Genomic DNA, 24,547 nt, shown 5'->3' on the forward strand with positions numbered 1-24,547 from the left:
CCATCTCACTACCTGATCATCTAATCCACACATATGTTATATAAATATGTGTGTGTAACATACATCAAGTGTACAGAATTATAAAGCCTTTTTCCCCTTTAGCCTGTATTTTCTAAACTCAGTCTGGGCTCCATACTCAGTCTGGTTTCCAACCTGCTGCACAGCTACCTTCCCCAAACTAAGCAGCAAAGATCTTAACACAGAAGGCTAAGAGTCATTAGTCATTCACAAGCCACAATACTTTCCTGCTTTTACTTCTAGACCTCTTTTGGATCCCAGTGCTAACAGAATAGAAAAACCTGGCAAGAAACTTATTCGCCCATTAGCACGACAGGGATTTAGTGCCAATATATATTTCCAAGAAATGCTGTCATTCTCTATGAACATATACCACATATTTCAACCACTAATTGAAGTGAATTAAGCAAGAGCCCCATGCAGTGAGCAGTTCTTTTTGTACATGTAAAATCTTTTTGTACAAGTTAAACCTTTTGTATGCATATTTCAGTATAAGGCTTACTTTGTTTTGTGTTTGTTTATAGCAGTCATAAGAAGATCCTTTTTTTAAGAGTATCTCAGACCATATGTTCCACTGGACTTTGTGTATAAATTATAAGCTTGTCCAATCTCTTGCATCTGTATAGTTTTGCAGCCCACTTGACTTTAACGAGCAGCATTGCCTGAAGATTGGTGGCACCAGTTTGCTTACATTGCAATATCAATGTACCTTCCTTATCACCCTACCAGCAACAGTCCTCAGAGCAAACCAGATGCTGAAATCATGAGAGAGACAAAAACAGCTGAAGAATTTCCAAACCATCTCAGCAGCAGCGAAGAAAGCACTGGCAGCTGGTCCCAGCTAGCTAATGATGAGGACAATCCTGATGACACAAGTAGCTACTTACAACTCAGCGAGCGATCCCTGAGGTACCCATATTGTCTGTTCTCAGTGTATAATGATTTAATCAACCAAACCAATGATTTGACTGCCATGCACCAGGAATGAGGGTCAGCAGCTTGAGATTTATTCAGAATACCATAAAGAAGCCTAATGACAGAGTCCATCTCTTTATTTTTTTTAAAAAAGGGAAGAAAAATTGCCACATTCTAGTTCTCAGCCAGATCTTTTTATTATTGGTGAGCAGCTAGATTCAGACAAAGAAAAACTTCCTGGCACCACTCAAGCACCTCAGTCCTACAGTGAAAAGGCCATCAGACAAGATAATTGCTATGGTCTTTCCTTTGATTTATTTGCTACTACTGTGTAATGTTTCTTTTACCATCTCCTTCTCTGAGATTGGTGAGACTGCTATTCCCACTGGCTATTTGTGCACTGTGAGCAGAGATAGAGCCCTGATCTGCTTAGATTGGCACAGGGACGCAGACCAGCAGAGGATGACTGAGTTTCCCCTACGTATGCATAAATTCCAGAGCTCCCATTGCAATGTGCTGCTTTTTGTTCCTGTTCAAGTCAGGACACATGTGTAAAGATGTTACCTTGTCCTTAAAGTTCATATGAAGTGATGTTAGCTTGACTCCAGCCCTTTCACAAATTCAAATTGAATAAGGTTTTTGTTTGTTGGGTTGGTTTTTTTTTCACATGCTCTTAGATTAGGTTTTTAAATATTGTCAAGTAATTACATCTTTCTCTTGGGTATTAAGACGACAAGGAAAGCAGACAGTATGGTAATGAAGCAGAGGAGAGAAAGAGGCTCTGCCAGAGAGCACTGCTTGCTAGTGGAAAAAATACTGAACAAAACTTGTCTCTCAGTGTGGGTGAACATTCATCCCATTATTATAGCATCAACCTTTAACAAAGCTCTTGGTCTGAGAGCTAATGTATTGTGCCTTTTGGCTCTGCATTGAAACAGAAATTTCTACAGCAAATCTGAATGCATGGTGTGCTGACACTGACTCAGGAGAAACTGATGGGGAAAGGAACTGTCTAGTCAATCCCTCTAACATAAGGAAAAATACTACTAGTTGCTTTTCCAATAAAAATTAAGTAGTTCAAGTTGACTCACCCCACATAACTTGTTTGTGCTAATTGACTTGCAGCCAGCAAATTCAAAACCCGTTCATCAGACTATTACAATATCTGCATAAACATTCACTGTCAAATTTATAATGATGTTATAAAGTGAACTGGTACTATTTTTTCCACATATCAGATGCAATACTTCATTCTTGTGAAAAAGCCACAGATAATACTTCTACATGTTACTAGTCCCGTTGAGCATTGGCTTTAATTAAAATCTCAGTCTTTCAGAGTAGTCAGAAACAGAAGAACCTGTGGGTTCCATCAGATCCCTGATAATATTTGGGGTACAATATAATACACTGTGGTCACCCAGCAGGTAAGTGGTATGATGCACAACCAAATGCCTTGCTCTAACTCACAATGTTCGGAGGTATCTGAATCTCTGCAGGTTTTTTTCAGGACATCTCTGTACCTGGTAATCCTTCTTTTCAGGCACTCACGCAGACTGTTTTTTTGTTTGAGGCCAAATGTTCATTGCATGCCACAAAAAGATAGTCTTTTCTTTTTTTTTTCCCTCCAGTTTATAGCATCACTTGGTGCATGCTCCATCTAGAACTATTTTAATAAAAGCCTCATTATTTTGAGCAGATTAGTGTGTTTCATTGTGGGAACAACTTGCTGAGCACAACTGGTTTTGTGGAACTCTGCATAACGGGGGGCAGCCTCCTCACTTTGATTTGTACATAAAGAAATTCTTAAAAGATGTATGAGACGTGTTCAGCGCAGCTTGGCACTAATATTTAAACTTTTGCTTTGTCAGCAATGGCAACAGCAGTACAACTAGCAGTCTTGGCATTATGGACCTGGAAGTTTATCAGGAGAATGTGCCATCTTCTCCTATGATTAAGTAAGTAGTCACAGAAGTGAGCCTCAATGTTTAGTCTAATTTTAACTGCAAATCATTTATGCCATCTAAAATGAGCCAAACCCTGCTTTGCACCTGCTGCTGAGCCTGCCATTAGCTTCAGAAGAAAACACATGCAGGTGTCTGTACAGAGGAACGGCACTAGACAGTGAAAGATTACAGGAAAGCCCACCTAAGTGGATCTCTCAAGAGAATATGGATTCACCAACTGCTCTGCCTAAAAGACAGTTTTCTGCGGTGTTGGTTTCCCATTGTGTGAACTTTCTTCTCCAACTAATGTCAAATATTATAAAAACTTTACTGTAACAGCAAGTAAGGTCAATCAAATAAGGATCAAGTCAAAGGGAAAAAAAATAAGATAGCATTCTTTCCAAGAATAATAATAATTATTTGGCCCAAAATACATCTTACCTATTGTTTTTGGGCACGTTTCTACTGACCATGCAATAAAATTATCACGAGATGTGCAAGCACCTGCCTAAAGATTCTGGTACCCTGAAACCTGGTATAACCTGCCAGCTGCTGAATGCCACGATGCAGTCAGGGCATGGCCACTGCAGAAGTGTATGGACTGCACATCACGCATTGAACATGGGAACTTTGTGAAGCTGGTGACATCAGAAAATCTTCACAGCTCATTACTGGACTATACAGATATCCTCCTTTCAAAAGGCTCTTCTTTTTTTTGCAAGAAATCCGGGCATTCATATTTCTGTAGCATTACATGCATTGTCTCTCAGCTGCAGTTTCAGAGACTACCCTTGTTAAAACATTCCCATCTTCACAGTAGGCAGTGATACCTCCTACACACATTCCTAAAGATAACCCCTCTCCCTTACATTTCCAAGGGCCAAAGGGATGAATTTCTGACCCTCTTTGTTAACTTTCAGGGGCTATTGGTGTTAGCCAATAGGGGTAGAGGTTTGTACCTCCACAAATCAAAGTCAATGCACAGAGCACATCTGCTGAAGAGAAAACTGGAAAAAAATCTGGTGGGAGGGAAGTTATTAAGCACCTATGACTAAGTCATGACAAAACATACGTTGCATGCTGCCATTTTATCCTCTCCTCTCGCATCTTGCAGCAACCACTATATGAGTATATACGATTTTGATTCTTTGAAGTCTTGGGGGAGATTCTGAAATCCTGTGAATGAGGGTAGCAAGAGTAGTGTCGTCCCATGCTAGAAACAAAATCTTATGCTTGCAGCATTTCCCCTGATTGAGGGCAGAATAGGACAGTCTAGAAAAGTGTACTGTGCTATCCCTCTAGGAGCGATGAAACAAATGCAATAGCTGTGACATCGATAGTGAATTTACAGTCTCCTGCCACACATCTGTGAACATGGGTATTGTGTTCAGAAATGGAAGCTGAAGCAGTAACCACATGCCAGGAGTTTGTTTTCTGTAGTTTAACAAGAAATTAAACATAAGAAATTGATGATCTTTGGAAATTTTTGCAAGGTGTAAACAGATTTTGTTTATCCAAACAGCTAATATATTTAAAACTGGCAGTAGCTGAAGTCATTGACAGTTATTATTGTATTTAACTGTGGAAGATAAAACTAGAAAACAAGACTGGAAAAGATTCAGCCAGGGAGTAGAGCACTACAAAATGCAGACATTGGAAATTCAGTATTTCCCCCCAGGTTATGAGACTTGCTGTGCCTTACCACAATGTCATTTTCTTGACATTGTGTAAAGGTACACAGATCCTGATGAAATGTACTGGTTGCACTGTGTAATACAAGTACCTCATCCTATTATGGGAATAATGCTGCAATTCCCACAGCCTCACCTGATTTACACATTAAATAAATGAAATACATGCTGCATTTTATTTTCATCTTATGTAACTTTTTTTTTTGCAGTTTTCTAGGTCTTACATTGAGGGAGACATTTTTCCATCATGAAGCAGTGTTGTAGACTGTTCCTAAATATCACTAATAAGCTTTGTTGTTGTTTGTTTCTAAGTGAATTAGTAGAAGAAAAGGTTTTCCTTAAAGAACAGACAGAAAATACAGAGGGTAAGTTTAACCATATTAATTAAAGCATACATTTTGAAGTTAACACAAGTTATTGCACAGTAACTGTTGGGATTATTTTTCCAGGAAGTACTTCTGGGCTTTCAGTGGGAACAGCCAATTGTCAAAAGGACCTACTGGTGGTAAACTTTGATCTGGAGCCAGCATGCCCCGATGCAGAGCTGCGAGCCACCCTGCAGTGGATAGCTGCTTCTGAACTCGGAATTCCAACCATCTACTTTAAGAAATCTCAGGAAAACAGGATTGAAAAGGTAGCATTTACAGAATTGGGCATACTATTAGTTCACTTTAATCACAGTGGCAGTTAGGATTTATTGAAGTTACTGAGCTTAAAAGCAGATGCAAACACATCTTCATTACAGTAAGATGGCAATGCTACTGTTTCTTATAGAAAGGGAGGAGAGAATTAAATGTGCCAGAATTTAAGGTATGTGAAATATTTAGTAGTATGTCCATGGCACAAGAAACAGTATCACCACGAGACCTTCTCCAAAGCCTCTCTTTGGAGGCTCAACATGCTTTGATGAATCTGTTCACTTTTTTATATCAATGGCACGTTAAGTATCAATGCCCAAGGCAGAATTATCAGAAAGAGCCCTTTATCTGGCTGCATTGGAAGGGTTGCAGATGGCTTACGTGCAATTAAAGCATGTAGCTTAAAAAATAAAAACCAAAATCTTGCATGTGGACATCACACATACAAAGTTCTGCTACTTGGTGACAGTAAGAGCTGACTATGATGTGAGACATAAGTTGGACTTAAGATTTCCAGCTTTGAAATTCCTTCGTCCTTAACGCAGGTTCTGCCTTGTCTGCAACGCTGATGAGGGCAGCCTCAGGCAGACCTGAGCTTGTGTCTGGCTGTTTGTAAGTTGCTGCAGCTTGGGTTACAGCAGGTACCGCGGGGGCATTTATGTGAGATCTGCCATGGTCAAACGCATTGGCTTTATCGTCACTTTGTGCTGGCAGAAAAGGATTGCTGCTCACCAAGGAACGGGCCCAGTGCTCAAATGTACAGAAGAGACTAACTGCAAAATAACCTGTATTAGCTCAGGTTCAGTGTCTCACATGACAAAACTACAAGGCTTCTGCACCAGAGCTGATTGAAAGTTCAGAGGGTAGGCAGGATGGACCTGGCAGTGTAGGCATATGTTTTTATTATTACTACCCCGAGAGGCAGTTTTAGCCCAGGCAGCAACCAACCAGTGTTTCCGGTGTAGCCATATTTGCAACCACACATCTGTTACTTGGAAAATTAGACTGATGGAAATATTTTGCGTCATCGTATGGAAATTATGAAGTGCCTCCCCTAGCTTAGAAATAAAAAAGTGCTATGTATCAGTAGCCTTTTGCTCCTCCTCAGATGTAGCTTAGCCTCTGCCAACCACCATTTTGAAAGCAGAAGTTTATTTCCAGAGAGAGGCAGACACACACAGCCTATCTGAACTGGGAAATTTTCTGAGGTGTTAGTCCAAGCCAGAGCACCAAGAGCAACACTGAGTTCCAAAATGGCCACAAGAAGTGCAGACTTTCTATTCCTGAATTATTAGCTACTCCTTCATTGTAGACACCACCAAACGCCACCTACAACATTTCAGGAATAACCAAAGCAGCCTCTTTTTCCAAGGTCAGCAAGAACAGCTCAAACCTTAAGGCTTACAGAAAGTGTCACAGTATTCAAATCAATTAATGAAAAAAGTGTTACAAATCAGTATTTTGGTCTTTTAAAATAATGTCTATGGGAAGATCATTTTGAATAGCAGAGATATTGTTTGATTTTCTTGAGTACATGCATTTGGGAATCATAAACATAATTTAAAATGCTTTCAGCAGCAACAGTCCAAATTGCTCCTAATTAAAGAAACAGCTGTCAGCTTTACCCATGTGCTTTGGCAAACAGTTAATTCAATTGCAAAAATACACTACAGAATAATGAAGCACATCCTGCCTACAACAGTGCTCTTGGAAATCGCGTGCCTATTAAATATCATTAAAATACATATTAAAAGTTTAGGCTTCAGTATGTAAATAGCAAACAGCTATACTAACTAGAAAGACACAATATTTTCTTGTGTGGTTTAAAACTGGAAACGTAGAAGGAGCAAGCTAATTAGATATTGATTGTGAAATTCAAAGAAATGAAAAGCTTTGATTTTCATTTATGTGCTTCAGAAAAAAAAAATGGGACCAGATGTGTGACACTGAAGCCCAGTATTAAGTACAAAGTGGACAAAATTCAGGATTTTTTTACATCTGCTTAAAAACATGTATTTAACCTCTGGTTTATCTGGAAGTTAAAAAAAAAAGAAAAAATCAAATATAGATCCTCTCTGTGATTCAACCACAATGGTGGCAAATGTCTTAATGTGACAGAGGCTTACCTAAAATTCCCTCTCACCAGTACTATGGAAATATTTAAAATACTGTGGCATGTATATGTGGAAATATAGAAAATTAAATATAAACTAAAATATAGCTAATGGTAAGAAAGAGGGATCTTTTTTTTCTTTAAAGTGGATAGTCACACTTCTATTATTTTGACAGTGAGCTGTTGATTACAAGGAAAGTTATGATCCTTTATCAAGCTCACTTTCACTGTTCTTACTTGCATTGCAATAAACAAGAAATAATTGTCGAAAGTAGCTAGTTTAGAAAATGTTATGAGATCCAACCAGCCTTTGGGGAGCTATGGAACTTCAGAAATGAAGTTTTATAACTAGAAAGCACCTCTGTGTTGCTGTGCAGTGAATTGTGTCCGCTCCCTCACACAGCAGTGCATTTACAAAGGATGGTCTTACAGCAGCATGTGTGTATTTGTTTAACAGAACTTTAGCAAAACCTTACCCAACTCCTAAGCGTGTTTTGCTCTGTTTTTTTTAATTTAGTTTTTGGATGTTGTGCAATTAGTTCAACGGAAGTCCTGGAAAGTGGGGGATATCTTTCATGCCGTGGTGCAGTACTGCAAGCTCAGTGAGGAAGCCAGAGAGATGACACCCAGCCTGTTTGATTGGCTTCTCGAACTGGGTTAAGAAAGTTCACCTGTTCAGCATTTTTGTTTCATTCCAGTTTAAAAGTGGTTTGTGCAACGCTCTGATTTCCAAACATCACTGAATAAAATGAGCAAAGATATACAAACTCCACAGCAACAGTACACGTCTGTTCCACAACTGAACCAGGAGCAAAGTGAAACCAAGGTGTATTGTAGCTTTCTGTGATATATTGTGCTATGGGATGTACTGTACTAGGAGGGGATGGATTTTTAGCCTTCTGAATTAATGGACTACAAAGGATTAATTATCTAATATTTTCCATTTTCATCAATTTGATTAAATCAGTCAGCTAAAACGGGATAGCAAACTAACATTCAGTTTTAAATCACCAATATTGGTACAGTTTAACTATTAGAACCAAGGTGTGTTCCAGAATTCCCAGACACCCCCATGTCCCTAAGATAATTTTTTTTTTTAAATCCCCATAGTCTGCTAAGGGGTAAAAACTTTTGAACACTTAAGAACTTTGCAGTTAGACAACAAAATAAAAAGCTGCTGAAAACACACTTTAGTTTCCACGTGAATGTATCTTCCATAGCTGTTCCCCATTCCCATCTTCTTCTCAAGGAAATAAAATCTAGACTCTCAGTTGCTAGCCTGAAATAACCCATTCCTTTTCAGTCAGAGGCAGCGCAGTTCAGTACCACTACACCTGGCACATCCCTGACCACAGCTCTGCCAGTTAGGGCAGCAGGTTTCCACGCCCTGTCCCACCAGAGACCTGCTGTGTGACCTTGGGCAAGTCAGTTCACCTCTGTGCCTCAGTGTCCCTACCTGGTAAGAGGGAGCAATGACAGTACATTTGTTACCTAAAGTGCTTCTGTTTAAAGCACTATGTAATATCCTACCTATCAGTTAAAAGCAGTGAAAATAATACTATTTTAGTTTAATCAAATAAAATGTTAATAAGGTGAAGAAATGCATATCTGAAAAGAGTACCATCTCATCATTAAAATCTTAATTTTTGTAACGTACAGGAGAGCAAAATGATTGTTAAAATTTCAGCAGACATACTTGTTCATTTTGGATATAAGTGTTTGGACTATGTGTGATAGTTCACATTGCTGTAACATTTACATAACTGTTTGATAAGATATACTATGGTATTGTCTTGTTGAGATGATCTGTTAGTATCATGCCCTTAATGATACATTCTCTTGACTCTGCTGAGGAGATTGGTTTTGAATATAAAGGTAAATATAACTTAGCACATCACAGTTCTTCTGTGATTTGTTTAGTTGCAAATATTTATCTTTCATCTCTCCCTACCCAAACAACATAATAGAAAACCTGCCTGATTTTCCCAATACAATATTTAAGAGATATTTTATTTTCCATATGATAGTATATGCTTCTGTAATATTTCTTGAAAAAAGGACCTATCTTTTTGCACTAAATATTTTTGAAAGTTTTGAAGTAGTTTTAACTAATTTATGAAAAAGAGCCATATTCTCAATTTTATCTTTAAAACCATTCCTAAACTTGCACGATTGCACCACTCATTTGTTACAAAATACAAAGTGTTAGTGAATCAAAATCTAACATGGAACATTAAACAACATGAGTAATTCTACATCTGCTCCGCAGTATACACAAAACAGCGAAGGTCGCTGTACTGTCAAGATAAAGGTCAATTTAATGCATAAACTGAGCGTAACTGTGCGGTCACTGGGCCTGCTCCTAAGAATTGCTGAACATCCCTAACTCCCACTAACGGGAGTGGCCACTCTGAATGCTCAGCATTTCTGAGGCTGAAAGTCAGTAAGAAGCACCAAGTACTATAGACTTCAAGTGCTTTGTTTGGGTTAATGAGAAAGTGTATTTATTTTTAAACCAAATACCGTTAGTTGTCAGTATACAATTTTTTGCTGTGATAGAATAAACGTTTACTTATCCTACAAAGCACAAATATGCCATAGTTGTAACAGTGTGATGCCGTTTCTCTGTACAGTAGTTCTTAATGTTGCAATTTATTCAGAAATAAATTTACGTTATAATGTGTGTCCTCTTTCCTTTTTTGACCTATTAATATTTGCCTGCCGTCTCTGTAGCTTCTCAGAGCTCTTCTTCTGAATGCAAATCTGACCCATGGCCTTGACCAAAACAAGTCAGAGCAAGCTCCAGGTCTCACATCAGTACCAAAGCTACAGCTTTACACAGGTTCCACAATATGTTCAAGTGAGACAAGGCTAATCATAATATTCTTAGTATCACAGTAAAATAAAGAGAAATTACATGTTCATTGCCCAGAATTAACCCCAGAATAATTCCCAACATACCCAATCTCTATTACTGCCCCCTTTAGCTGGTTTCAGTACCTGCAAAAGTGGGCATGGGGGTTGGAGGCAGAAGTTCAGGAGTTTCTTCTGCTTGTTTAAGTTTGCACAGGTATTTGCTGCCCTACTGCCTAGGTGTAAGGGTATTTTTACTCCTACACAGAAAAGGAAACCAACACTTAGCTGAGTAAATCAGAACAGGACTTGTTCACTGTTAGTAAAGGCAGAAAAAATTAAAGTCAACTTTAAATACACATAAATGAGAACATACTACATACAATTTTAGATAAAAAAATCAGAATAAATTACACGCAGTTCAGCCTCTCTGTATACATGAGCATGATGCAGGTTGTTAACAGCACTAGGGCACAGAGGGGCAGGCTGCTCACTGTCTTTCCCTGTACAAAAGCTGAGACACAACTATCAAAACTCGTAGGAGCGGATTCAAAGCAAAACTTGACAGGACACAAAACTTGTACATAGATTCAAATGGGAGCTAGATAAGTACTTGGAAAGAGAGGCACCACAATTTGCTGAGTAAGACAAACGCTCTGAGCCTCAGGAGATGCCCTGGCCATCAGAGGCCACCATGGGATCAGAAGAGAGGTTTGCCTCAGCACCTGCTGCAGCGCTGGTCCCAGCCAGGGCAGCCCCGCACACCTCCTTACTCTGCAAGGGGGCTTCAGGGGCAGGCACCTTCCAGCCCAGGGCTGACCATACCACTCACCTAATGAAGAGCAGGATTTGGTCTGTAGATACATTAATTCACACACAGGAGAATTACTGACTGAAAAATAAGTATTTAAAACTTTAGTTTGGTTTCGTTTAGGGTGCTTTTAATGTTGGGATCATTAGAAGTTGAAAAATTATAATTTACCTCCATTTTGTCATAACACTGAAGATTTTCATAGTGTCTTTACATAAATTAACCATTGATTTGTGGTCTATGATAAAAATGGTCACCTGTTTACAGTTATCCTATTAAATTAAGCAAGTAACCCATCCAGAGAGGCTGATTTTACTGTGTCTCCCATCCAGTTTCATGCAGAAGTGCGTGACAGACCAGCATAGGAATGTCACCATGAATCCTGCACACACTTTCAAAATGTCAGGGGAAAAAAACCCACCACTGAAATAAAGAACCCACATAAGCTACTTAATAAATAAAACAAATTCCAGCTGAGAAGGAAAGCACAGCCATACTAGCCAATTTAAGAATTTTAATTCAAGGCAGAGCAATTCTCAAGCCTTCGTTAAGTATGAGCAAACTCATAATGACACTACAATTTTCAGACCCACTCTAAAGCCAGTCATCATGAGGAACAGGCCCTCAGAAAGCAACTTGCAGCTGTACAGCATTGAGCAGGACAGACAGTTAGACAGCTGCACTATCAAACTAATTAAAACAATTTGCAGTGAAGACAGGTCCAGCTGATAAGATACTGTGTCCTCCTCCCAGCTTCTGCTGAAAATTAGACAGTAAAGTGCAGCAAACTGGAAAATATAACCAAGCAGAATGTATTTCATATCCTTTCACTAACTACCCAGGAAATGCAAGCCATCGCACAGAAGGAGCCTATTCAGAAAAGAGATACAAAAAGCACGTGTCAAGAGTCCAAGTACATATCATGTGCTTACATGAAAATCCTCGTCCTCACCTTGTAAAAATGTGTGCTCTGCCCTGGGGAAGTTATGTGATACAAGCTAAGGGCTTCTTTCCCAGAAAAACAAACTAGTATATTCACAGAGGTATGTACTGGAAGGATTCAGAGGTCTAAAGGACAGAAACTATACAGCAAATATGATTTCCACTGTGACAGTCCTTACTAAAGCACGCTTCAGGAGTCTCCCGAGATAACCCTTTTCAATAAGGTCACAGTGAACCAAGTTTGCCAGCATTTCAGGATAATGTTGAAAGCCACATCCCACTCCCACCACGTTAAAGTGGCAGCTTGGAAATTTTAAGGTAGGTAGAAGCCAACTGTTTTTATAAGATTAAAAAGGCACCATACAATAGAGGTGAAGCGCACACACATATGCTATTTTGGTTGCAGGGACTGAAGTGGAATTAAAGAAAGGGATCAAGCTGCTACCAGAGACACAGAATGGTTTCAGGATGATACATCTATACAATGCACTCCTAATGTATATCTCAATAAGTTACTAAAGCTACACATGGGTAAACCAAGGTGCAGAGAGCCTAACATAAAATCATTCATATGATGTTACCTAGAGTACTACTGAAGTTTTATGAGGCATCAAGTCAATGCACTTTTCAGCAGTGCTGTGAATGACACTAGATGTGCATATTTCACATTTGAGCAGGAAACTTGGATAACTTAGCCCGAAAAGCAATTGTTCACCCAGTGAATCTAGGGAGAGTCACAAATAGAGCTCAGATGGCCACCCAGTCCAATACTTAGCCTATGAAACCTCAACTCACTCCCAGTTTTGCATTAAAAAAAGGACAAGAGCTCGAAACCAAAAGCCACTACAGCTGTTTGATTCACTGAATCACTAACATAAGAGAAAAATCATAAAGGAAAAGGCAACAAAAAATAACTCAACCTGAAAGATTCATCAAAAAATCTACTTCCTAATCGCCGTCCAAAGATTTTTTTTTTTTTTTACTTTGTGATGGTTTCACAGCAAGTCAAATGTCAGTTTTCAACCATGCACCAATATTTGTACACATTTCATTACACTACTTTTCCTCTCTTTTTGTTAGCCAGAAATAACCTGTGTCACATCTGTAAGTAGAGGTGCAAACTGATCTAGGGACACAGGGCAATTCTAAAATAACACAGAACTGCATAGCCTTTCAGTTCTGGATTACTGAGACACTTGATAATCATAAGTCTTTGCACAAGTCAACAGGAAACACCACAAGCATTACCGTAACATTGATAACAGCCACTGCCGACTGGCAAAGGTTTAATTTGAAATTATCTTCAGTACACTGCTTAGTTCTCCCACAACACAACACTACTTGAGACTACCAGGATATTTGCCAAGTGATGACAGGCACTTTTGTTTCTTCATTTACACACAAGACGCTGGCAAGTACTCAGAGATAGTCTGAGCACATCAGCATTAGTAACTTCCTATTAAATTTAACAACATTTAGAAGTCAAGTCCATAGCGGCTCAGAGATAAACAATATAAACAAAATACCTTCAAGTTCATTCTCTGCTGCACGCTTCCTTTCTTCCTTTTTTGTCTCAGTCAACACACACAATTTGTTCAATCCTACCCTCTTTGCCTCTTCATGCTTCTTTCAAGGCTGCTGGAAGAAACCAGTCAGCTCTGCTCCTTTGCTACTCCCCTGCAAAGAGCAACTGCAGGTTCAGGTGTTCTGCTAGGAAGCTGGGAGAGCCCTGCACAGGTGAAAGCAATTGCTGTCGAGATGTAATCCTGGGCAAGAGCTCATGGTACAGTGGTAAACATCTTGCAGGAGTTCCTCATCCACTTCTTAGTTTATGTGATGATCCTTAGCTCCAAATATTTGGTGTGTAGAATTTCTTCATGCTGGCTGTAATCTTTGAGCCAGGATTCAGAGTTAGAGTCACCACCCATATTCTTATTTTTTAATCTCAGGTGAAAATAGGAGAATGAGGGCTAAGCAGAAAGGAAGGGAATGAATGGAAAGATGTGGGCAAATATGAAAGGGGGGTGAGTGGGAGTTTAACTACAGCATGCAACAGTTAATAGCAATGCAGTTCACAAATGGTTGCTGGTTTTCTCCAGAAATATTAAGTGGGACATTGTATTACAAGTAGTGAAACCGGCATTTTAACTCAATACTTTATTAAACAACAAAAAAATTAATACAAAAGAGCAAGTGCATAACAACACCCCTTTCACACCTGAGACTATTATAATGCTGTATTTTTTTTTTCCTTAAAAGTTCTTCTTTTCTCACAAGTTAAAAACGACGCACAAAGAAATGGAGCCATCCTACTGGATTCATTCCCATTAATCATGATTTCTCCCGGGTGACTGAGATAACACAGACAGACTTTTCTTGGTGGTACCCACTTAAGAGACAACATTCACAAACTGAAATACAAGAAAACATTTCATTTAAACATAAGGGAATTTGGGGGGGGTTTTTTACTGTGAGAGTAAGCAGGTTGCCCAGAGAAATTGTGGAGTCTTTGTCCTTGCAGATATTCAAAACCACATCAGTCCTGGGCAGCCTGCTTGGTTGACAGTGCTTTGAGTAGGGGTATTCTACTAGATGATCTCTAGAGGTCCCTTCCAACTTCTACTATACTGTGATTCCATATCTACCAGACATAAGCAAAGTCAAACCTATCAAAATCTAGGTAACTTTTCTACTTCAGCAAAACTGAAAGCGAACAAAGAGGGTAAAAGAAAACAGATCTGAAAGACTGAGTTTATTGACTATGAAACTCACAAAGTAGGCATATACCAAACTGGATCTTTCTTCCTCTTCCATCAATGCCATATTCTACAGGTGTTATCCTTGCTCCCTAGTAATAAAAACACATTGTGAAGGAATCATATAGCTGTATCACACAGTTTATCCATTTTTGTTAACATCTACATGAACAATCTACCCAAAATGCTGAGGAGCCAGAGAAATATTTTTCTGCCCATGACTAGCAAGTGACAGCAGGACCTACAACAATATTTTTAGCTGAGATCATCCTGTATCCCATATTTTGGTAGTTCAGTCAAAAGATCAAAGCAATCACAAATGCTCTGTTCATGTCTTTTCCCACTCCCCTGACTTTTTGTCTGAAATGAAGGAAACCCGAGCAGAGTTCAGTGAAAAATACACAAAACGTGTGCTCCCATTTAAAAAGCTTTGCCTTTTACTCACCTAGACCTCCTTCGCTGTAATGCATTGTGAGAAAACAGCTTAGTTGCTGGTCTCGTGCTAGTATGAGCCCATAGGAGAGATGGTAGGCTATGCCCATGCCTTTATACATATTTGTTCATGGCCATGTTCACTGAAGCCTCAGTTCAAAAGTGAGTTTCTAGCTTTTCTTGACTATATTTTAAGTCACTGCAGTTATCTACAGTTGGGATATGGCCCCAGGAAACTTTTCAGAGGTTTGTTTTTTGGTTTTTGTTTTTGTTTTTTTTTTACTATAACAAGATTTCAAATGCCTCTTAAAAACAATTAAAAAATGAATATATTCTATACCTGTAATGATTATATTGCCTTTGTAATTGAAAGCACAGGAAAATATCTCATCAGTATGACCCTCTAATGTCTGAAGGCATTGTCCAGTAGCAGCATCCCAGAGTCGAGCTGTTTTATCAGAGCTGGCTGTTAGTATACGATTGCCTTTAGGGTTGAAACATACCTTTAAAAATAAAGAAGAGAGTTATATTCTTTATCAAGTCAATATGCCTAAAAAAGGAAGCATATCTAGTGATTAAAAGATAAAAATAGAAACCAGAAACTCTTGCATTATGTTTTTCAGCAAAAATCAAGGATAGCATTCCACTAGAGTCACCCTGGCAAACTTCTGCGGCTGAAAATGATGTGTATGTACAAAGGTCTATATGCAATGATCTTACTATAGGATCAAGACTTTAGAATATTATCCCCCAAAATCACAACTGCTTTACAACTGCCACAACTTTATTTACATGCTATCATTATTCCAGTGTAAAATGTATACATATTTTATAGAGTTCTACATTAAATAACGTATGTCTCTATGATATCAAAACTTCCACTGAAGGCAACTCATTTTGGACTATGTCTTCATATTTGTTAAACATTCATTGACAAAATTGCATGCATTTCCAGATAATCAGATGTATTTTTATAGCACTAACTGGACAATAACAGGTTTATTATATAACCCAAAATTGCTTAATTACTGAAGGCAAAATGCCTGTTCCCTAGAAATCCAATTTCCAAGTCAAACCTTCCCAAGTGATGATAGCTACACAGAATATCTGCAGGAACAGATTGACTTTTCAACATGCTCCTGGATTAGCAGATTCTCACTTCTAGTAGAGAAATCATGCCAGCACTGAGGACCCTGATAGAAACTGTCCCTAACCCACCCACCCACCTTTCAGCATGTATTCAGACTGCATTCCTCAGTGCATCTACACTGAGCGTGAAATACTGCAGTGAGTATATTAAGTGAGGAAACACTAGCCCTTCAGAACTTAATATTCTCTCAGTGGAGAGATTACAATAGCCAAATCAATACAATGAAACCACGTGAGTTTTGTTCACTAAGAACGATCCTAATTTCAAAATATTCATATTTCAATTACAAAATACATCAAACAAAAGCAGCACAGACTTACCCTACTAGCCTGGAAGCTAGTGAAAACTAGCTATTTAAAAGAATAATGAAAAGTCGCAAGCATTAAATAACAAAGTTTGAAAAAGATGTACAATTTTGGAAGCAACTAAATATATCTGGAACTGAACTTTGGCATTCAAAATGGAGACAGACAAGAGTTCCAGCAAAGTACATGAGCACACTCCTCATGACGAAGTGATTTTTGAAACAGGCTTTATACTTCTAAGTCTTTTATACACTTTTGAAAATAAGACCCTCCATGTATTTTGCCACAAAAATATATTTTTTCTGTTCTGTTCCAAAACGAGAGAAATGTGCAGAGAAATGAAAAAGAATAAAGAGGAGCAGATCTGGTAGAAGCGAGGAATAAGCATGACAGTAACAGCCTCAGAGGCAATAGCCTTAGATATCATTAGGAGACTAAAAATCTTGTGCTTATTCTGTCAGAGAACCTGGGGACTCCAAGGGCATAATAACACAGCTACAATTCAGGACAGGTCAGACAGAAGCTCTTTTAACTATGATCACAGTGAGAGACCATTCGGACAGCATTTCCCTCTCTGCTCCTCTCTTCTCTGCCAAGTGATTGCAGAAACCCAACCTTTCCCAACCCAAGGAAAGAGGTAAGGAAAAACAATTATTTCAATCTTAACAAAGCCAGGTTGTTGGGAGGGATGGGAGGGATGGTCTTCTTAAGTAGCTTGCTAACTGCCACAATTCTGTGTACATATAGCAACTTTAACAGGTCACAGTGATGAAATATTGGATGTCTGCCTTGATTATGCTGGCCAGCGTATTGCAACAGTAAATAACAAGATAATATAGAGAGATGGCTCTTGGTGGAGCCTATAGGAATAGCACACCTCTGCAGCTCAGAAGCGGGGAGCTGGAAACAATCATTGATGGATAGCTTTTAGTGGAAAGGACTGTTCTTTTAGTAGAGAACTCTACTAAATGGAATGTTCTTTTAGAGAGAGAGACAGACCTCTCAATCTTAAATATTAATTATTTTACCACCATATATTACCATATTTTACCACCATTCTTATTCCATGACATACATAATTAAATAAGAAAAGGTGCAAACCTCTTTAACAGTATTCCTGTGTCATGGAATAACTGGTGGATTGTATGTCATACATAATTAAATAAGAAAAGGTGCAAACCACAAACAGCTTACCTTTGAAATTTCATCTCCATGCCCTTCTAGTTTTGCAATGCACTTTTTTGTTTCTGCATCATAGACTCTTGCTGATCCTGTTATAGTAGATTAAGAGCCATTTGTGACTGTTACACTTAAGCATGCATTTCAATAAGAACATTTTAATAAGATCAGAAGGACCTCATCCTCTAGTTTGATTTCAAAAGAAATAGAAGACAATCAACACAGTTTCTCCCAAGGATAAACTGTCAAGAAGGATCTGTAATCTGGTTGGAAAAGGTTGACTTCTTAATGGTTTCTGCAGGAAAACTTCTAAAATGTGAATACAAATGTCCACATAGAACATGGACTACTGAAGTCTGTAATTTCAGAATGCATGTACAATATATTCAGAAAGCTTTACTTAAAATTCAGATATTCATTCTATTTAACAAGCTACTGATTACATTTCAGGAAACTTTTTACACTGTCTTATGTCATAATTTTGCAACTACAGCAAATCAGATCCATGTACTTCCCCCCATCCAGTTTAGTATCCTGTTTCTGAAAGTGCTAATCAAAACACTTAAGTATGTAAAAATAAATAGTATTGTCATTATGGGCTATAATATAACCTGGTACAGGTGAATACAAAAAAACTATTTATTATGATTCATAAAAACATGATAAGCATGCAAAACCACTGCATACTAATAACAAAAGAAAATTGATTCTTTCACTACCTCCTTATTGTGTATTCTCTTGCTGTGCATTTGGAAAGCCTAGTTGCAAATCCACCACGAAAATTCCAACTACATTTTCCAATTAAGCCTAAATTTGAGCCACTGAAATCAAACTTCCCTCAAAAGCTACTTAACTAAACATTTAAAATGCATTTCCAGCCACAAGTGAAATATTTCCCTGCAAGTTTGAAGTTAAAGGGGAAAAACACATTGAGTTGACTCAAGTGTTAAAAATAAGAACATTTGCACTGGGGAATACTTCTTAAGTTTTATGCCAAACTCTCTATAATGCAACAAACATTGCTTGGTCTACAGTTTTGAGTCACAATACTCTTCTTTCATCAAGCTACATTTAAAGCAAAACCAAAGTAAAAGGACAAAAGTGCTTTATGCTATTATTGCAATTCTTACAGCAGTCCCAGTCACTTCACTCACCATCAGCAGAGGCAGTTGCAATACGCTGGCCAGCATAATCAAAGCAGACATCCAATATTTCATCACTGTGACCTGTTAAAGTTGCTATATGTGTCCCAGTCATAGCATTCCACAGCTGCAGAGATACATAAGGGTAACTTTTTTGTTTATTTTGACTAATTTACTTGATAGATAACTAGTTGATCCATAAAGCAACATGTATAGGCCCTTCCTAACATTGTCTAACAATGTCTTAACAAGAAACTTGGATATAAATCAATAAAGAGACACTGTTTAGTCAGTTTAATGAAGTCCTATATAGTTTTTATTTCAGTGTATTGGCTAAATGAGCCTTAAAATATATACTGTTATTTAACTGGACTTCACTGAAATTAATAAGCTTATAGGTTTTGCATGTAGTTGTAAATTCTTTAATGAATTACATGTACTATTTTAAAATAATGCATTTCCATTTACAAAAGATATATTTTTATATATTAAGTAGCTGTATTCAGTACATACTCAACTTTCTTACCATGCATGTTTTGTCCGTTGATCCAGTGACAATGAGAGAACAGTCCCAGTTGAACTGTGCACTGGTAATCTCTCCTCGGTGACCTACTAAAGAATGTAACATCCTACAAAAAAGAGAATTTACATTTCTAGTGTGTATTTTGATATATGCATAGAAAACCGTAAGTTTATAAAATGGTATAGTTAAGGTGTAAAGTCTTCATCATTAAAACAATTAAATGGAGTGGTACAGCTGATTTAAGATTCTAGTATTACATCAATTCAATTTTTTATCTTTGAGACAGAGAGGAATATACTGGAAAAGTCCTCCTTTCTCTTTAAAAAATATTTTAGTGAATGTATTTCCAGTCAAATGTGACAACTTTCCAGTGCCAGAGACAGACTTCTTGTATTCACCTACATACAAAGCGGATATAGCAAGTTTTTCCACGTTACTCTCCCATTCATCCTACTTCAACAAACTGTAAACAGTACATCTTTAAAACTCCATATAATCTAAATCTTTTATAAAACCCACTGAAGATAAATGGAACTTAATCAGGTACTTAACGTAAGCATGTTCCCAAGAGACAGGCAAATGACAGCTAAACTGAAATATGATTTCTAATCCTCATTAATCCTAAACTTCTTGCTGCACAAGACTAGCAATACTAGTTCTATTAAATTCTTCAGCTTTAGCTGAATAGAGGGTACAATTAGCCATTATTGCGTCCCATGAATTAATGTCCTATAAGGCAGTGAACCCTAAAAAAGATTAATTGATATATATGTATTAAGGGATTAGTAAATTAGACTATTATCACAATGCTAATATCACTGCATCATTAATAGAAAACTGCTTTAACTAATGGATAAACTAATGACTAGAAAAACAACTAAATTAGTTTAAGTGACTGAAGAGGTTTTATTCATTTCATAAGATATATAAGGACAGCTAAATCAATATACAGGTTAAATGAACAGCAACACAAATCTCCTGAGCAATTGAGTTTTCTATTTGTTTATGATAACAAAAGCTTGATTACTTATGTCATTTTATAGAACTCCTTTTACTTTCTAACAATGCGAGGCTTGAACTGTTGTAATTTTGTAGACCCTTTTATTTTACAGTAAAAACAAAAATCAACAAGCAAAAAACAGCAATGGAAAACTTCTTAATTTGTGAACATATTATTTGGCCATCAAGACAGCTGTTATTGTAATACCTAATATCCAAAATACTTAACAATGAAAAAATGTTTTAATTTAAAATTTAAAAGCTTTAATTTGCAAATTTCAAAAAGGCAGTCCAGGCTCAAGCTTCAACGGAAATATCCAATCAATAAGCATAATAAATAGCAACATGTGGAACATCTCACGGAAACCACTACCTATCAGACACACAATTAGAAAGAACCCATAAAACAGACTTATGAAATGCTACAAAAATTTTCCACTTAAATTATTTAAAAAAAAAAAAAAGTTTCAGTCATGATAATACTTCTTCAGCCTTCAGTTTCCAGTGAAATTTACTATATGCATATTCTAATACTTCCACCGTAACTGCAAATAAGAAGAAACTGCCTCTTTTTCAGCATCCTGGTGTCCAGTCTGACCCCAAGTTACAAGCTGTTGATTTGTCAAACGGAGCTCTGAAGACACCTTCAGCTGAACTATAGCTGATGGTATCTGCCATGGAGAAATTATTGATGAAATGCAGATCTGTATTACAAAAGCATGATTCCCCCCTGCCCTTTTTTAAAAAATATTTTTATTTTTACATTTTATGAAGAAAGTCTTGAACCTTTTTGAGATTTCTCGTCCTTTGTCAACTTCCCTCAGGACAATTCTGAATACCTACCCAGAATAAAACTGAGGAACACAGACACTCATCAGAGTCAGACAGCAATATTAAAAAAAACTTCAAGCTCAAATTCAAATTTGGAAAGCAGTGTATCTCATGTACTTCATATGGCGAAAGACAGGCCCACACAACCTTACCTACAAGCTTTTTGGAAATCTACCTGCACCTGTATACAGCAAAGTACTATTTGCTCACAGTCTTTCTGACTGCAACTTTTCATTATTACTAAATTTATATATGCCCAACTGACATCTAAATGGCTGAATGTTTGCCCTCGCACAATTATATTGCCCACTAGCTAATTATCAGAGCTGCCAGTGTTTTAATGAGAATTTTGTCCTTCATATTCCACTTCCTGGTATTGACCCTGATATGAAGTCCATATTCATTTCTTAGAAAAAAGAATGCAACATGAAAATCCCAAGACACTGACTTCACTGGAGGCTCTGACAATAAGCTGGAAGATGAAGCTGTTTTCAAACAAAAATATTTGCAAGAACACCAGGCTGAATGAAGTTGAATCCAAAGGTACAATTTGCTGAATGAGGGCCTCTCCTAAGTATTTACATGTCAAACACTGCACTGCTGGTGTTGAATAAGCTCAGAGCTTACAAGATCAAGCCTTAAATGATGTACTATGTGTACACTATTTTTAAATCATGATTATTCTCATTTTGAAGCATTACACATTGTTTATTAGCCCCAGATATCACTATACACGTTTTCCTTTATATATAAATTTCAGAGATATTCCCCTTGCTCCCACAAAAATAAAAAAGACATGACCTCAGAAACATAATAGAATTTTTATCTTCATAAATTACTTTGGCTGTAACCAGGGCAATCATTTTATTACTTTACTTATCCTGAGTTTCCAATTTAAAAAAAAAAAAAAAAACAGTGGATTTGTCAGGCTAATACAAGTAGCTCATATTTAGCTACTGCATTACTATTTGTTGCCATCATAATCTAGACATTTTGATCTCTGCAGTCAGAGGGGCCAAATTTTCTCCTCTTTATACATTTATGCTGACATAAAGGATTATGAGAAGGAAAACAGATCCTGTACAGTTTTTAAAGACAATGTGACCAGACTAATTTTCTATGACATGAAATATACTTTCTTTTCACTTAAACCATCTGTTCCATCTAGAAATTCTAGACATCTTCCAAATCATAAGCTTCCATGTTCATAAAATATTTTCCTGTTTGAAGAATTCATCATCAAGAACACAGGATCTGTCCACTCTGTCTGCCTCCTCAGTGCTCATAAGATGGAAATTTAGAACTAAAAACATATACAAAAGCATTTAATGAGTAGCATTCCTTTCCAGAAGAACAAAGGGAACAAAAATAACAAATGATATGATGAAGGAACGCATACTCTAAATGAAGCAAAAATACAAGGTCTGTAATTTGTAGCTCAACATTATCTCTTTCATTTTTCATTAAAACATGCATTGTAAAATTATATTTATTAGCACTTTAGTACCTGCCAGTGCCAACATCCCACACTGCTACTGTGTAGTCAAAGGAGCCAGTGATAATCCTGTCTCCTGTGGTGTTGAAAGACAATGCAATAATTTCTGCAAAATGCCCCTGAGAGAATTTTGAAAAAGGAGAGTGAGAACACAAATTATGACTTTTACATTAATGTATTTTAATATGTAGCACAATTCAGCAGCATAATCCTTCTATAACCCTTCAATATACTATTTACTGTCTTGTTCAGTATATCACAATTTTGACAGAAAGATCTGCTGGACTGTGGAATAGTCAATATCCCAACAACTGCAAAAATCATGCATGTCACTTAAGCAGTGCACAATTGTCCCGTGATGTTATCAGTGCATGTTTTCCATATTTGATTTAAACAGAATCACATTTGTTCACCAATACATACTGAAATCAGATTATTTATTTACAATAAACTACAGTACAGCTTGTCATTGCTGTTGGTGGAGAGGGTTGGAAAAAATAAGGTTAGCTTACTTATAAGCTAAAGGTTCACACATTCCACTGCTCTTTGCTCTGCTCAGGGCTCTGAACAAGTCAAGGAGGAGAAAATGCCTTCCTCATTCTATAGGCCACATACACCAAAGGAAGCTTGTGCACTATCTGTTACCCACAATTTATGCAAGAGAAATGCATTGAAACAGCACAGGCCAAGCTGACCCCGTGGAATCGCAGCAAGCCACACAGAGCAAAGAGACATCACCATCTAGAGGTAACTGGAAAGCCGTCCTCTGCTGATGGTTACAGGAAGAAGATCCATACAGATGTAGTGTTTGACATTAATGTTCTCAGAGTAACTTTATGTTAATGCAGAGGAGGTCATAATTCGCAGGATAGCAACAGGTTTTAATGAGCGATGGAATGCATTATGATCTATAGCAGTAATGTCACTGAAATGAGAAAATCTGTCTTTTGATAAATAGGACTTCTTATAAAATACCATAGTTTTATCATTCCATTCAAGTTTTCTTAAACTGTTTTATGACTGCAGTCATCATGGGACCACCTGGTAAAAGAAACTTGTCAAGTTTTGAAACTGTTATAATGGTTATATTGTATTTATCTCAGAAAACTAAGAAAGCAAGAAACACCTTTAAAATATAAGGGAGGCAAACATACATTTAGAGTGACTACTTCTTCTCCTTTCTCTATATCCCACAATTTGGCAGTGGTATCCATGCTTCCAGTTGCCACCAATGTGCTCTGAAGATTAAATGACAAACATACCTGTAACAAGAAACATGGGATGGAAAAAGTGGGAAAGAAGAGTATTTATATACATTTTCTCAAAAACAATGAGTGAGGATTAATATATTTAAACAAGTCAAAATTCTGATTTAATATTTTATGGCATATAGAAAAATTGCAGAGTTCTTCCTACAACTCACTAGAAAAGCAACAAAGCTTTACCACATAGCTCTGGATAACTACTCAGATCAAATGGACTAATTGGCTACTTTGCAATGGCAATGCATTAAAAAGACTTACTGGAAGACTTCCTGTACTGTTTTCTGAGCCTGGATTAAAATTCACTATTGAGGTGCTTCATTTTGTGTCACAGGGAGAAATTATTTAGTTAACAAAGTTTGAATGTAAATCAAGACCGAAGCAGTTTGTTAATTTATTAACAGCACGGTTAACTGGCAGAGAAGTATTCAGTATCAGTATCTGTAATACAGTAAAGTTATGCAATCTTAATAAACAGCTACAAATTTCTAAACCTCCTCCTCTAACTTCAAGAAGTTTTACTCACACAGAATCACAGAATGTTGGGGA

The 24,547-nt window shown here is 37.3% G+C and overlaps 1 protein-coding gene across 1 annotated transcript; it reads right to left on the reverse strand.

The window, feature by feature from the left end:
• Window positions 1-14,737: 14,737 nt before the first annotated feature.
• On the reverse strand, window positions 14,738-23,998 carry DAW1 (dynein assembly factor with WD repeats 1; the record flags this gene model as incomplete). Its single annotated transcript, XM_010167640.1, has 7 exons — window positions 14,738-14,772; window positions 15,453-15,615; window positions 17,762-17,838; window positions 18,901-19,015; window positions 19,415-19,517; window positions 22,749-22,855; window positions 23,891-23,998. Coding segments are annotated over 7 exons (708 nt in total), but the record flags the coding sequence as incomplete, so codon positions are not given.
• Window positions 23,999-24,547: the final 549 nt, after the last annotated feature.

Source organism: Antrostomus carolinensis, unplaced genomic scaffold (genome assembly GCF_000700745.2).
Source record: "Antrostomus carolinensis isolate BGI_N321 unplaced genomic scaffold, ASM70074v2 scaffold16275, whole genome shotgun sequence".
NCBI classification, from domain to species: domain Eukaryota; kingdom Metazoa; phylum Chordata; class Aves; order Caprimulgiformes; family Caprimulgidae; genus Antrostomus; species Antrostomus carolinensis.